General features: G+C 34.1%; 1 protein-coding gene across 3 annotated transcripts; it reads right to left on the reverse strand.

Annotated features, from left to right (window-relative positions):
- Nucleotides 1-7,734: 7,734 nt before the first annotated feature.
- Nucleotides 7,735-12,699, reverse strand: LOC114279527 (topless-related protein 2). Of its 3 annotated transcripts, none has more exons than XM_028221782.2 (6): nucleotides 12,447-12,699; nucleotides 11,587-11,639; nucleotides 10,500-10,543; nucleotides 8,659-8,794; nucleotides 8,422-8,531; nucleotides 7,735-7,909 (listed from the first exon to the last, which is right to left on the reverse strand). In XM_028221782.2, exons 2-6 carry the CDS (start codon nucleotides 11,612-11,614, stop codon nucleotides 7,775-7,777), a joined length of 453 nt encoding a protein of 150 aa, XP_028077583.2. In that variant the 5' UTR covers nucleotides 11,615-11,639; nucleotides 12,447-12,699; the 3' UTR covers nucleotides 7,735-7,774. The 3 variants fall into 3 exon arrangements, with proteins under 3 accessions (XP_028077583.2, XP_028077581.2, XP_028077582.2); XM_028221780.2 differs by having other exon boundaries at nucleotides 7,735-8,069; XM_028221781.2 differs by lacking the exons at nucleotides 11,587-11,639; nucleotides 12,447-12,699 and adding an exon at nucleotides 10,814-10,952 and having other exon boundaries at nucleotides 7,735-8,069; nucleotides 10,500-10,582.
- Nucleotides 12,700-15,697: the final 2,998 nt, after the last annotated feature.

Here is a 15,697-nt window from a genome sequence, read left to right on the forward strand (position 1 = left end):
AACCACAATTCTACATGGATCATATTTTTCATGCTCAATTATACCACTTCATGGCAAATTCTTACATGTATGTACATATAAGCTTTAAATTCTTTAATTTCATTTCAATTCATGTTCTTGATTACCCAACTAGCTTGAATACACAAATTTACAAACTTATACTCATGAATCCATGCTCAATTGCTCTCCTAGAGGTTCAATTCTTCCAATCTATAGCAAATTCTTGAGTTAGTCCTCAAGATTTCCAAGTTTCAAGATCAAAGCTCCAATCCTTCCACCCTCTCTCTCTAACTGACCCTCACTCTCTTTCTTTAGAGTGATTTTTCATGGTACTGGACGACAGAATGAGTTTGATGAGTTTGATGCTCTCAAAACTGTTGTCCGTGCTCGGATTGAGCCTATTTCCATGGTAGACTTAACTTCTCTTTTGTGTTTTGAGTCTCTTCATATAGACTTCAAACAGAGAAAATTGCAATCACATGAAAACACAGTTGCCTGTGTGTCAACCAGTGGATTTTTTTCTTCAAGAGGAAGACGATCCTCTTTTCGAAGCCAGAGAGGAGGATTTTGAGTCTCTTTTCATGGTACTGGACGACAGAATCCTCGAGGTAGAGGCCAATTCTATTCATCTGCTAAAATTTGTCAAATCTGTGGCAAAGACAACCATATGACTCTTGATTATTAGCACAGACTGGATATGAATTTTCATCAGACTGTGCCTCCACATGCTTCAGCTCAACCTTTTTCATCACAGTCTGTTTCTGAACTCTCTTCTGTTTATCCTTCACCAAGAGCTTATGTTGCTTCTGTTCCTCCTCCTTCTCTATCTGAGACTGCTCCCTGGTACCTTGATTCGGCTGCCTTTGATCATGTTACTCATGATCTCTCCAATCTCAACATGTCACAATCCTATATTGGTCCTGATCAGATCATAGTTAGAAATGGCACTTCTGTTCCTATTCATCACACAGGTAAAGGTCTCCTTTCCACTCCTCATTTTTCCTTTAAACTCAATAAACTTCTTCATACTCCTATCTCTTCCAATCTTCTCTCTGTTCATCAACTCACCAAAGATAATAACTGCACTATTACTTTTGATGCTTCTTCCTTTGTGGTTCAGGACAAGAACACCAAGGCCATTTTGCACAAATGCTATAATGCTAATGGCCTGTATCACTTTCCATCTCTGTTGTCTTCTTCTCATCATCCTACTGCTATGCATACTTCTTCAGCCTCATCTACTGCTTTCTTGACAAAGACCTCTGCATGTGCTTATGAACACACTTGGCACAAACGATTGGGCCATCCATATCAGTTGAAGTTTACTGCTTTAAAGAAGCATTTGCCTTTTACTTTCAATAAAACAAAGTCTAATCTTAGTTCTTGTACACATTGTAGTATGACTAAGAGTCATAGACTTCCCTTTAAACTGTCAAATTCTATTGTGAATAATCCATTTTCTCTCATTCATAGTGATGTATGGGGGCCTTTTCATTCTACTTCATTTGAATACAAGTATTATGTGCTTTTCATTGATGATTATAGTCGCTTTACTTGGCTTTATCCTCTATGTTACAAAAGTGAAGTTTTCTCCAAATTTTTAGAGTTTAAAGCCTATGTTGAGACTCAATTTTCTACTAAACTTTAAGTATTAAAGACTGATGGTGGCACTGAATTTGTGAACTCTTCCATGACTAAATTCTTAAAGGCTCAAGGAATAGTACATCAACTATCTTGTCCTTATACTCCCCCACAAAATGGTGTTTCTAAACGGAAACATAGACACATTGTTGAGACTACTATTGCTTTGCTTCACCACTCTTCTGTTCCCACTAAATTCTGGTTTGATGCAGTTGCTACTGCTATTCATCTCATTAATAGAATGCCAAGTGTCAAATTGTCTAACAAATCTCCTTTTGAGCTTCTCTATCATGTCTTACCTGACTATTCTTTTTTGAAGGTCTTTGGCTGCCAATGCTTTCCTTGGTTAAGACCTTATACTCATTCTAAATTGCAGCCTCGATCCTTTTTATGTGTTTTTCTTGGCTATCACTCCTCTTATAAAGGCTATAGGTGTATGGACATGACCATAGGTCAAGTCTATATTTCTAGACATGTAGAATTTCATGAAAATGTTTTTCCTTTTTCTACTTATTCATCTGCACCTACTCAATCTTTTTCTCATCTTCACTCTTTCTTTTGGCCTGCATCTACTATTTCTCAACCTTCATCACAGTCTGCTGTTGCTGCTACTTAGCTTTGTTCACCAACAGCCCCTTTGCTTTCTTCCTCTGGAGCTCCTCAGCTCTGTTCTTATATACAGACCTTCTGCTGTCCCTTCCAAAGTTCTTCGGCCATGTTCATCACCAGCACATATGTTTTCTTCGTCTACAGCTCCTCAAGTTTGTTCTCCTATCAGATCTGCTGCTGTTCCTTCTACAGTTCATCAGAACTGTTCATCTATCAAACTTTCTGCTCAACCTTTATCTAGGCCTTCCTCCCAGCCTATTGTATCTTCTCCACTTATTCCACCCATTGATCAGCCATCTTCTCACCCTATTCCTATTGATTCTCTTTTTATTCATTTGCCTTATCTACCTTCTTCAGCTTTACCTATTCCACCTTCTTCTTCTTCTACTAATTTTCATCACATGCTTACCAGATCTAAAACTAAGGGTCTTGTAGCTTGTACTACTCCTTCCTTTATAGATATTGAACCTTCTTCTCATCAACAAGCTCTTGCTTCACCTCTTTGGCATTCAGTTATGCTTGAAGAATATAATGCTTTACTTGCTCAGGGTACTTGGTCTTTTGTCCCACTTCCTTCTACTAAGAAGGCTATTGGTTGTAAGTGGGTTTTTCGAATCAAACGCAACAATGATGGCTCTATTGCCCGATATAAAGCTCGGTTGGTTGCTAAGGGATTTTTACAACAAGAGGGCATTGACTATACTGAAACATTTAGCCCTATGGCTAAACATCCCATCATCAGGGTTTTGCTTTGTATGGCTTTACATTATCATTGGCTATTAAAGCAACTTGACATCAGCAATGCTTTTCTCCATGGCACTTTGGATGAGGAAGTATATATGACTCAACCACCAGGTTTTGTTAGCTCTTCCTGTCCCCATCATGTGTGCAAGCTTCAGAAAGCTCTTTATGGCCTCAAACAGGCTCCTCGAGCTTGGTACTCTACTTTCTCCAAGTTCTTGTTATCTCAAGGGTTTGTAAATAGTCATTGTGATAACTCTCTCTTTATTCACAAGACTTCCACTACCATAACAGTACTTCTGGTGTACGTAGACGATATTTTACTTACAGGCAATAGTCCCTCTCATCTTCACGCTCTCATTCAGCAGATGCACTCTGCTTTTGCCATGAAGGAATTGGGTGATCTTTCTTATTCCTTGGGTATTTTTATTCAAGCTGTGGGTGACTCTTATTTTTTGTCTCAATCTAAATATGCTTCTAACATTCTTATTAAAGCTAGGATGACCTCTTGTAAACCATGTCTTACTCCTATGTCCATGAAACCTGTTGATACTCCTGCTGCTAATCTTCCCTTTCATCAGCCTGAGTTATACAGAAGTTTAGTAGGTGCTTTACAGTATCTAACTCTTACTCGTCCAAATTTGTCCTTCGCTGTCAATCAAGCTTGTCAATACATGCATGAACCCACTAATGCTCACTTTGCTCTGCTCAAACGCATTCTTCGGTTTGTTCAGAGTTCACTTTCTCATGGCTTGACTTTTTGTCCTAGTTCGTTTAAGCTCCAGGCCTTTTCTGATTCGAATTGGGCCGGTGACACTGTTGATCGCAAATCTACCTCTGGATATTGTGTTTTCCTTGGTTCTAACATCATCTCTTGGTCTGCTAAAAAGCAGCATACAGTCTCCAGATCAAGCACAGAAGCTGAGTATCGTTCTCTTGCTCATGCTACGGCTGAACTTGGTTGGTTACAAATGCTCCTTCATGATCTTTCTCTACCTCTTGTAACCACTCCTATTCTTTGGTATGATAACTTATCTACCATTACCTTAGCTTCAAATCCTGTGTTTCACACAAGGTCCAAACATATCGAAGTTGATTGTCACTTCATTTGAGACAAAATTGTTTCCAAGAGGCTTCTTCTTCACTACATACCCTCTGCTGTGGAAATTGTAGATGTCTTCACCAAACCACTGTCTGTTGCTCGGTTTCAGTATCTTCAGTCCAAGCTGCTGGTCACTTCTCCTCCCATCAGCTTGCAGGGGGATGATAAGACTCCCTCAGCATTAGCAGCTAACTTATCAAGTCCTACACCAGCTCACTCTGCATCAAGCTCAAGATAGTTAGTTAAGTAGTTAGTTTGTCAAACCCAAGTTAGTTAGTGATTGGAGTTTGTTAACTCAAGTTAGTTAGTAGTTAGGGTTTGTTATGGTTTGTTAGGAGTTTGTTACATGGCATCTGTATAAATATACATTGTATCTGATCATAAAATAATAATAATTGAGATTCAATTGTTCGTCAAAAAGGTTTGCCTCACAAGGTGGCTATAATTTTTTAACAGCACAAGTAGGCCATTGATATGAATTTCAAGGGATTGGCCTAATGAGTACAATTTGAGATTTGGGGATGTGCTCCTTTTAAATCCTAGGTTCAATACTCACTAGCTGTAATAAGTTTTTGGGACTAGTCTGTACAGGGTGTTTGTTCTGATTTTAAATAGGACGCTTGTATAATCAAAATGTACATAAACTGGTCTGGACACCTAATTATAAAAAATAAAAATTAAAAAAAAAGCAAAAAGAAAAAAGTAGGCCATTGATGTGCTACATGTATGCTAGATTAATTTTCTATTTGCATTATGAAACATTGACTGAATGAAATAGTTTTTTTTATCGACTTCATGGAGTATGCTTCCCACCATTTTCTCTCTTTTTTGTTGCTTGGAAACTAGTGAGCGTTACGCATTTGTATACATTAAATCACTAATTTATGCAAATGCAGAAGTTTCCGGTTAAATCACTTTGTGCCCACCATGTGGTGGTTTTTTGTGTTAGATTATATAAAAACTACCGTGCACAATTAAAAAAGGAAAAATTGGTCTAGGGTCCCTCTCCTACTTTTCGTAATGGAAGAGATCCACAAAATTATTTTTTGATGTCTAAGATCCCTAAACATATATCAGAGAAATTTCAGTCCTTTATACTATCTTCATCATCTGACCCACCGCCACCCCAACAACCCAACTCTGAGTCCTCATCTTCCAACACTTCCCAAGCTTTACCTAGTGGAGATTCCCACTCCCAAACTCACCGATCTCACACCACTCTCACCCACCACCACCACCATCGCTGGAATCTGACCCATCACCACCCCAAACCCACTGCCATTCTTACCCACAACCACCGCCTCTAGAACTCTTTCACCTCGCCGAGCTCCAACTCACTTCAGACTTCGATTCTGACCGACTCAACGCCCTCCACATGCTTGAATGTTGGCTCATTTCGAATCCCCCCATAGCTGCCGCGGCCATGGACGGAAGCGATGAGGTGGCCTGTTCGGCGGCAGATCAGGTGGAGGAGGCGCTACAGTCTGCAATTCGCCGACTCCATTTTCAACGATGATTGATGTAGCTAGACCCCACATACGATCTCTCTCAAGATATCGTCTTCAATTTTCTCTGCTTGCCATTGGGATGGGTCCTCCATGTGCTCCTCGCTGAAAATCATGCTCAACACCCACTTTTTCCATGTCATCGAATATGTCTAGAATAGATTAATCGGAGCAATGTTGTGGCAGAAGATTAGAACCTTCTCTTTCCTGATGATGCACCGAGGTATAAGGCTCATGACGAATCTCACTTTAGAACCCAACTTCAAATCGAACTTATATTTCTCAAGATCATCCAACACTTCCATGCAAGAGAAGGCTAAGTGAAGGCAAGAATTTCTCGAATTTCTCAAATTTCTCTGGATTCAACCCAGAGAAAATTCAAATTTCTCTGGGTTCATGATAACGGATACGATAGATGAACTACATAAATTTGTTCCATTATCACTGCTTCGTATTCATGGCCTGGACCAAACACCTCTCTGCATCTGTTTTTTGGAGGCTCCTCGGTTAGAGAAGTTGCCTTTCTTCCTCACCTTTGAGAAGCAAGGAAGTGAGTTGAGGTAGGGGAATTCTTATGTTCAAAAAAAAAAGAAGGGCAGAGAAATTTAGGAAGTTTAGGGAAGTCCAGAGAAATTTCAATTTTCTCTGACTTAAATTTTCTCTGGACCAATTTTCTCTGAATTGATGTTGAGGGACCTTAGACATCATGAAAATATTTGATGTCTTTTATAATATAAAATCATAATATCAGGGACCTTAAAAAAAAATACCCCATCAAAAAATCATGTGGATTATAAAATTTATAATCAAAGCAATTGAGAGTTCTTTTTATTTTTAGTTTTATTTTAAATCTATGGTATTACTGTTTATGAGTATTTATTTATTTATTTTTATTTTTATTTTTTAAAGTGACATATCTACACAAATTCAGGTATGGATTTTATATAATAGTATATATTTGTGTATGTATGTCAGTGTGTTGTGTATAGAGAACAAACCATGAGAGCAGCTTTTTTTTTTTGATAACTCGGTATCTAGTTCAATAGAACGATTAATCTATAGAAATAATTCTATCATCCACTAGTGGAGTGCTCAATTAAAATCAAGACAAAACCCTATACAGACTAAGTCCAATAAATTGTTTGCAACTAAAAAATTTTGAACCCAAGATCATAAGAGCTAATGGTGGTGGTGGTCCAATTATTTAGTAGCCAAAACATGAACTTTTTGTCGATTAAAATTTTAGTAGCAAAAAATGTAAGACTTTAGATGACCAAATATTTAATAATCAAAACAAAAACTCTGTCAACTAAACTTTTAGTAGCTAAAAATGTGGGACTTTAGGCCACTAAAAGTTTGGTCGTCGAAAATGTACTAATTTAATTTTATGTTCAACCTTTTGGTGACTAAAAATTTAGTCGAAAATTGAATACATTTGGTAGCTTTACCGACAATTCTTCGATGACTACTTCTGCAACCAAATAATTTAGTCGCTGAAACCCTTCGGCGACTAAAAATTAACTTTCGACGACCAAAAATTTAGTTGCCAAAAGTGAAAATTCTCACTACAACAAAATTAAATTTTTATGATTTGCAATGTATGTCGTAAAAACTTTTTCACGGCATGCACACAAATGCCGTTATATGACATGCCGTAAAAAGTTGAGCATCCTTTATGGCATGGAGATAAAGTTGTAAAAAGTAATAAATAAAACATCAATGACATACTTTGTATGTCGTATATAATTTTTTACGACATTTTTGTCATGCCATAAATTATCATACTTTCCATGGCATAATTTTGCATCTCGTAGAATGTTATTTTTAATATATTTATAGCATATTTTATATGCCGTATATAATATTTTACAACATTTTCTTGCATGTCATAAATCATCACTTTTCACGGCACGATTTTGTATGCCGTAGAAGGTTATTTTTAATATATTTATGGCATACTTTGTATGCTGTATATAATCTTTTACGACATTTTCTTACATGTCATAAATCATTACACTTTTCATGACATAATTTTATATGTCGTAGAAGATTATTTTTAATATATATATATATATATATAGAGAGAGAGAGAGAGAGAGAGCAAATTCAAAGTTTATTATATGTATAAACTCAATATATGAACACACAATATCATTAAAATGTCTATTTTAGTACTTTAAAAGCAAATTACAAGATCAAATAGCAAATTATCTGTATAAATGAAAGCAAAAAGATTATATACAACACAAGCATTATTAGGAGTACTAGAGAAAGCTAAAGAATCAATTAACTTGGCCACTACAGAAAGTCCCTGTCCCAATACCAATGGTAAGGATTTGACGAGCAGATGTTGCAGTTGCAGCAGCAGTAGTAGCAGTAGCAGTAGCAACAACAGCAACAACAGTAACAACAACAACAACAACAACAAGTGCAAGCACACATTTTAGAACAACAAACAAGCACCCAGCTTCCTGCAAAGCTAGGGCAAACTCAACAACTTACAGAAGATTAGTATTATAAATGTCCAACACACAAAGATTAGGGTTCCTACATGTTAACATCAATTGGAGACTTCTTTTCCAAATTATCACTTTGATCTTAACACTCCAAATGGGAATTTAAAAATAAAAAAAATAAAAAAAAAATTAATATTTGACGGCGGCTAGTTGAAGATTAGTATTATAAATGCCCCAAATCAAACAAGAAATAATCTGGTCACAATTAATTTGTACATGTCCATAGATATCTCATATCATAGGTATGTATCACATCATAGAATGCTAAGATAACAAGCAACAAGGAAAGAAAAGGAAGAAAATGAACCTGAAGCAGCATATAACAATTTGCCATGTCCCATATCTTGAATGGCTTTGAAACCAATTTATATCGCATCCCCACTTGCCAGAGCGTTATTTCACCAGTAGCAAAACCAACTGTTTAAAAGAGAATCTACATCAAATATGGGAAAGAAAAGGAAGAACTCGTATATTTATATAGCAAGAGCTCAACCATTGAAATCATTGGTGGTATGTTCAAATCATTGATCAAAGACCATCATACCAAGAAGCAATGTGTGATGACAAGGAAGAAAATCCATGCTGTTAACAGCAGATCCTTGATGCATGGTACACGCTACTGTTCTTGGCAAGTCATCCAAGGACCCAGTGGCATGTTGACGAGATGTTGGATATGTAACCTGGCAAGAGGAGCACCATTAGTAATGAATTCATTAGTAAGAGGAACCTGTTCAAAAGAATAAGTGAATCACTTCAAAAAAATAGTCACTGAGATATGCATAAACAAAAGTTGACAGCGAGGATCAAATATAGAGGATGAAAGGTCATGCAATCAACTGAATATCTTTTATGCTGCCACCTGTTGCAGCAGAGCAAAGTACACAACAAACAGTCCACCAGCATAGCATCTACAATATTCCTATAAGATGCAAGCAAGAAATTATAAGCTTCTCAATAGTTCTTTTCCATGGGATGGAAGTATTCAGGTTGCCTCTATGATTAGAAAACCAAAATAATGAATATAAAAAAACTCTTAAAACCTCTCATCCCACCCGAAAAAAGGAAAGAAAAAACTGAGAAAGAAATAAAATTAACAGTGAGTAAAAAATGTAGGTCTTAACAGTTAAAAGCCGTTAAGAGATTGTACTGCATTTTTCAAATGTTACATAGCATCTAAATATTCCTATAAGGTGCAAACAATAAATTATAAGCTTCTCAATAGTTCTTTCCATGGGAATATTCAGGTTGCGTCCATGATTAGGAAACCATCATAATGGATATCAAGACATCTTAACACCTCCCAACATTGCAAAACTAAAAATGCTGTGATAAATTTAGAACTTTCATTACAACAAGAATTGAAAAACAAACTTGGCAAGCACTTCATAGTGTGGTTCATCCTGGCTTTCATCACAGAACAAAATCCTGTCCAATAGTAAACGTCAAAGTATATTAAAAGTACTGGCATAAATTCAAGAAATAGACAAACAAGATGTCTGAGGTACTAACATCATCAACCTAGGGCTCATTAATAGTCATCAAGGTGACACAAACATAATGGTTATCCATGCTTTTATGATCAAAGTTTCTAATCCCTGTAGAATTCTTGTGCATAGTTTCCCAAGCAATGATTTCAACAAAATCAAAGCCCATCCTAGTTCACTTGCCTAGTGTCAGTAAATCAGCTCTATACTGATTCATTTAAAAAGTCAACTAGATATATTCATGGAAGCCAAGTGCATCAATATTAAGAGCACTCAATCTACGCAGGCACTTCCTAAAAGCCGCTGCACAATATCAATTGAGCCAGTTGTGGGTGTTCAAACAGTCTGATGCAATAGATACGCCTCATCAAAAAGGGTAAAGACAACAACCAAATAAAGAGAGGACGCAAAGGAAACGAAAATTATTAAACTAATAGTATATTATCCACTTAGAAGTTAATATGTTATTAAAAACTGTGCTGAAGAAAATTAGAATTTATCCAAATTATACTTAGAAGTGTTTCACAATTTCACAAGGTTCAGGCTGGTGTGGTAAAAAAACTCAAATGGCCTATCTTAGAAAGCACAAAACTGGGCAAAGATAAATGAACCTACAAGTTTGCCCCAGCCACCCTACAGATCTAGAAATTTGCCCAATCTGCTTTCTGTCACAGTAGGGAATTGAGTTGAAAGGCCTACCTTTTGTTAGCATTCTCCATTAAATTCTTGACCATAAATTTGAATTCTCCAAATTTTGGAGCAAGGTGAGAACAGCTTGCAAGAAGAGATAAGGGAGCCACTTATACTAGAAGACAAGACTCGAGCTGATGAAGAAGATGGCTATGGTCCCAAAGATCAGAGCCACAAAAGTAGTTCTACGGAGCATGATTGGATGGTTTACCTTAGTACCTTTGTCACGGTGCGTGGTTCTTATGCATTTGGAACCTGTGTAAGTGCCAATCATTTAATCAAACTTCATATTCACTAAGGCCTCGTTTGGGAATAGGCTAATTTAGTAACTTTTTGGCTATTTGGCTAAAAAGGTAGGTAAAAAAACATGTATGTTTGGGATGACTTTTTAGCTAATTACGAAAAGATGTGCAAAAAGTAGAGAGAAAAGAGAATCTTTGACTTTTTGGTATGAGTTATTGGCTTTTTGGCTAATTTGGTAACTTTTTGACTAATTGGCTAAAAAAGTAAGTCCCCAAACGGGGCCTAAAGCTGAAAGAAACAGTTGGAGACATTACAAACCAAAGCACAATTCAGAACAAGTTTCTTAGAAAAGTAGAATTTTTTGGTGGCAATTCTGAGGTGTCATAATTTGTTGGTTTTCAGGCAGGTTATTCATCACCTACTTAATCGGCCATGAGGGACAATGTCGATCTATCACTAGCAGAGGTTTGTTAAACATTAATTTTCCTTCCTGTGAAAGAGGTTATCCTGGACATATTTCCATTATTCACAAATCCTATCAGAAAAACCATAATTACAAAGGCTAATGAAACAATATTCATAGATGAGGATGATAAATGGACATATCTAGTTTCTGTTCATTCAGAATAAGTCAACACAAGGCAAATTTGACTGCTCAACTTTGAATATTAAGTTAACATTAGTTTAATTTTATAATCAATAACTTCAATCATTGCATATCTAATCTCACAGGATTTCCTTCCAGCACTGGAACTATAATTTATGCATGTATTCAGGTTATCAGCATTCACTCCCCCAGTTCCCTGGAGATCCATATGGGTTAAAAAAATCTCTCTGAAGTGTCAACTATTGAATTATATAAAAATCTCAAAACACATAAATCTCATAACATACACCAATAATTGAGTGAAATGAAAGACCAAAAAATTTAAAAACTTATTCAAACAGACTTAAAAACATGAAAATAAATACACAAATAAAATAGATGCATCAATCAGAAATGGTAGAAATGAACAATTCAAAATTCAGTGGAAGTGTGAGAATACACTCCTAACCTTGAATGCAGCCGAATCCAGAGACCATAGAAGAGCATAATCCACTGGCACCTCTGTCATATCATCACCACAATTATATGATCATATTTGTTTTAAGGAAATTGATTATAATTTTGGATGAAATTGTGACAAATTTGATAAAATGAAATGTTGAAACCACAAGAATGAGTCCACAATAAACTTCAGACCAAAAGGCAAATCAAGAGGTTGCTGTGACTTGGACGCAACAGACAACGCCAAATGGGTACAGATAGAGAGAGAGAAAGAGAGAGCAACAAATTGAAGCTTTAAATTACAATTACATTGAAGTGAACGCCAAACAGAATTGCCGCACACGGCTCTGCCTCCACTCCATCCATAAATGAACCAGATTTTTCAGCAAATTGTTACAATAAATGAAGATTATTGATGAATATCATTTTCCTAATATCTAGTCACAAATAGTAATCCTCTACACACAAAATACAACTAAAATCCAACAGACAACAAAGATAATAAAACTTTAAGTCTTCAAAGTCTTCAAATCCATTCATAAAACAAGCAAAGGAAACAAAGGTCCATAAAGTTTTTCAGAGAAACAGAGAATTTGTCAATCACTACAACTAGAAGAAATTTTGTTAAGGAAAAGGCATGTGCAGTGTGCACAAGAAGCATGAACATGAAATAGGAAAACTGGAGTGAAATTTAATCGAGATTCCATCAACAAATTATTATACAACAAATTGCTCAAACAACGAAATTCTTAAATAAAATGCACTGGTTTCATTATCTGACCAAACCCGACGGGAAGGAAGAGTTTGAGAGAGAGAGAAAGAGAATATGAAACTGAGAGAGAGAGAGAAAGAAACGGTGGTGCTCACCTTAGTAGATGATGGTGCTCGCTCCCCTCGCCGGTGCAGATGGTGGAGGCGGTGGAGCTTTAAAATCTCAAAATCGAAATTGCCAATCGCTCTGAGATTGGACCGGAGATGAATCACCAATCGCTCTGTGATTAGATCAAACGGGGCTGAAGAAGGTTGATTCGATCGATTGAGAGAGATTAGGGTTTAGAGAGGGTTGAGATATAGAGGTCGAGAGCCAGAGAGCGAGTGAGAGAGTAACGAGTGAGAGAGCGAAAGGGTATGTTTGGTTTGTGTTTGAGAGATGTGTTTTAGAGATAAAAAGTACGAAAACATGTTTGGTTTGGTTTTTTTTAAAAGATGTTTTGGAAAATTATTTTGAGATAGAGTTTTGGAAAAAGTGATTGATTTGATGTGTGTGAGAGAGAGATTTGCTTGGAAAACTTGTTTGGTTTACAAGTTTTGGGAAATTTTTTTGGGAAAATTTGTTTGGTTTGGTTATTTTTGAAAACTTATTTGTAGAGAAAATTTCCCAAATTTTTTTCAAAAAATCAAACCAAACGAGCCAGTTTGGAAAAAATTCTCTACAAATAAGTTTTTAAAAATAATCAAACCAAACAAATTTTTCCAAACAAATTTTTCAAAACTTATTTGGTTTACAAATTTTTCAAACAAATCTCGCTTTCATACACATCAAATCAATCACTTTTTCTAAAACTCTCTCTCAAAATAATTTTTCGAAACATCTTTCGAAAAAAACCAAACCAAACAAATTTTGGTACTTTTTATTTCAAAACATGTTTCTCAAATACAAACCAAACAAGGCCATTGCTTTTTAGTTTTCTGTTTTAGATATTGTGGGTATTTGGGAAGTGAGTTTTTATGTGGGTTTTTTTAGTTGTAAGATATTATTGAAGAAATTTTTTTTGGTGTTTGAAAAGATAGTTGGCTTTTTTTTGTGGTTAAATTTGATGTTTGTGAGAGAAAAAATAAAATAATTGTGGAGTTGAATGTGATATTTTATTTGGATTTATTTTTTTTAGTTTTGCAAAAAGTTTGCCTTTTAGTGGAAGAAAAATGTTTGGTGGCTACAAATTCTGTGGCTCAAATGGCTTGAAAATGTCAAAACGACGTCGTTTTGGCATTTTTTGGAGTTGTTTTGTACTCAAAACGACATCATTTTGGCATTTTCAGGCCATTTGAGTCACATAATTTATGGCCACCAATCATTACCCTTAGTGAAAAAAATCAAAAAAAAAAAAGCCAACAGACAAACTTCTCAAACACCACCAATTGTAAGTTTTTAAATATTTCAAATAATTTTTTTTACTTTTTAAATTCAAATAATTTACATATATTAAAAAGAAAAATATTTTTAAATTTTTTTAAAAAATCAGTAAATTCAAAAAATATAAAATTTAATACATTTTATATATATATTATATTTTATTAATTTTTTTTACAAATATTCTATTTTTTAGTTGTACTCATATTAGGCACATTTAAAAAGTAAAAAATAAATAAATTGTTAAAAGAAGGGAAAATATCAAATCAAAGTAATTTTAAAAAAATAATTACAAATTAGTGAGTAGTTATATAAATATTAATCATTAAAATTATAAACTTTTCAATCAATATGTAATTTTTTTCCCCAAAATCCAACTGGGTGCAATTATCCCTTAAAAGAAACACTAAATTATAAAATAATATATAAATTATTTTTTACGTTGTCCTCAATTACAAAAATTTAAAGTAAGAAGCTTGGTTGGAAATTGTTAGCTTTTTTAAATAAAAAAAAAATCAGATTGAAATTTTTTTTTAAAAAAGTTTTTATGACATGCTAATACATGCCGTGTAAAGTTATAATATTTTACAACATGAAATGTATGTTGTCTTAAGTACAAATATTTTATGACATATTTTTGTATGCAGTGAAAACATACATTTTTTTCGGCATGCTTTTGCATGCCATAAAAAAATTCGGATTGAATTTATTTTTATTTATTTTTTCAGAAGTTTTCACGACATGTTAATGCATGCCGTGTAAAGTTGTATATTTTACAATATGAAATGTATGTTGTCATAAGTGCAAATATTTTACGACATATTTTTTGTAAGTCGTAAAAACATACATTTTTTATGGTATACTTTTACATATTATAAATATATGAATCAACGACTTATATGGTATGTATTCTGTTATTGACAAAACATTAACGACTTGTAAAAAAAACAAAAAATCGTAGAATGTACTAACTACGACATGCATTTAATGCATGTCATAAACACAATGCCGTAAATAGTTAGTTTTGTTGTAGTGTCTTGTAGTGATTTCGTGAGATGTATAAATGAAAAAAATAATATTGTTATATATTTTTTATTAAAATATATATTTACCTTTGTTTATTCCAATTTCTACTCATTATTTATTTTAATTTTACTCGTTTTAATCTTAGTAAAAAAAAAAGTTAATGTAATTATGTCAAACTTCTAAAATTAACTATATTTTCTTAAACTCAAAGAAAACAAGTATAATTTATTATACCTCCGTTTGAGAAGTGGATTGATTTTTTGACTTTTTGATTTTTTTTAACTTTTTTAGCCTGGGCTAAAAAGCTTGGTTTGGGAAGGACTTTTTGACTTTTTTTGCCTGGGCTAAAAAGCTTGGTTTGTGAAGGACTTTTTGACTTTTTTTGTGAGAGAATAGTGTAATGATTAAGGATTGGATGTGATGTTTTGTTTGTTGTGGCTAAAATAACCTATTTTTTCTTTTGTGACTAAAATAGCCCCAAACCTTTGTTTATTCCAATTTCTACTCATTATTTATTTTAATTTTACTCGTTTTAATTTTAGTAAAAAAAAAAGTTAATGTAATTATGTCAAACTTCTAAAATTAACTATTTTCCTTAAACTCAAGGAAAACGAGTATAATTTACTATTTTTTTTTCTATGCATAACTTACAATAATCATGCAAAATGATACCCAATCTATTTAAAATGGCGAGTCCATATATGAAATTCCTTTGCCAATTCATCTTTGAAACCTACAATCTTGATTTAAAAATAAATAAATTACGTTGATCACAAATGAAATTAAAAAAATACAATTTAATATAATTATATTAATCTTTTGTTTTACTAAGGCCAAATTGATCATATTTTTTAGTGTAAAAAGTATGACAAAAATATTTTTTAACAATACTAACGAATGATTAATAAAAATGAGACAAAATATTTATATAGATTAAAATCTTAAAAGAGTACATTCTAAT

Source organism: Camellia sinensis, chromosome 1 (genome assembly GCF_055761805.1).
Source record: "Camellia sinensis isolate YWXY chromosome 1, ASM5576180v1, whole genome shotgun sequence".
Classification (NCBI taxonomy): Eukaryota; Viridiplantae; Streptophyta; class Magnoliopsida; order Ericales; family Theaceae; genus Camellia; species Camellia sinensis.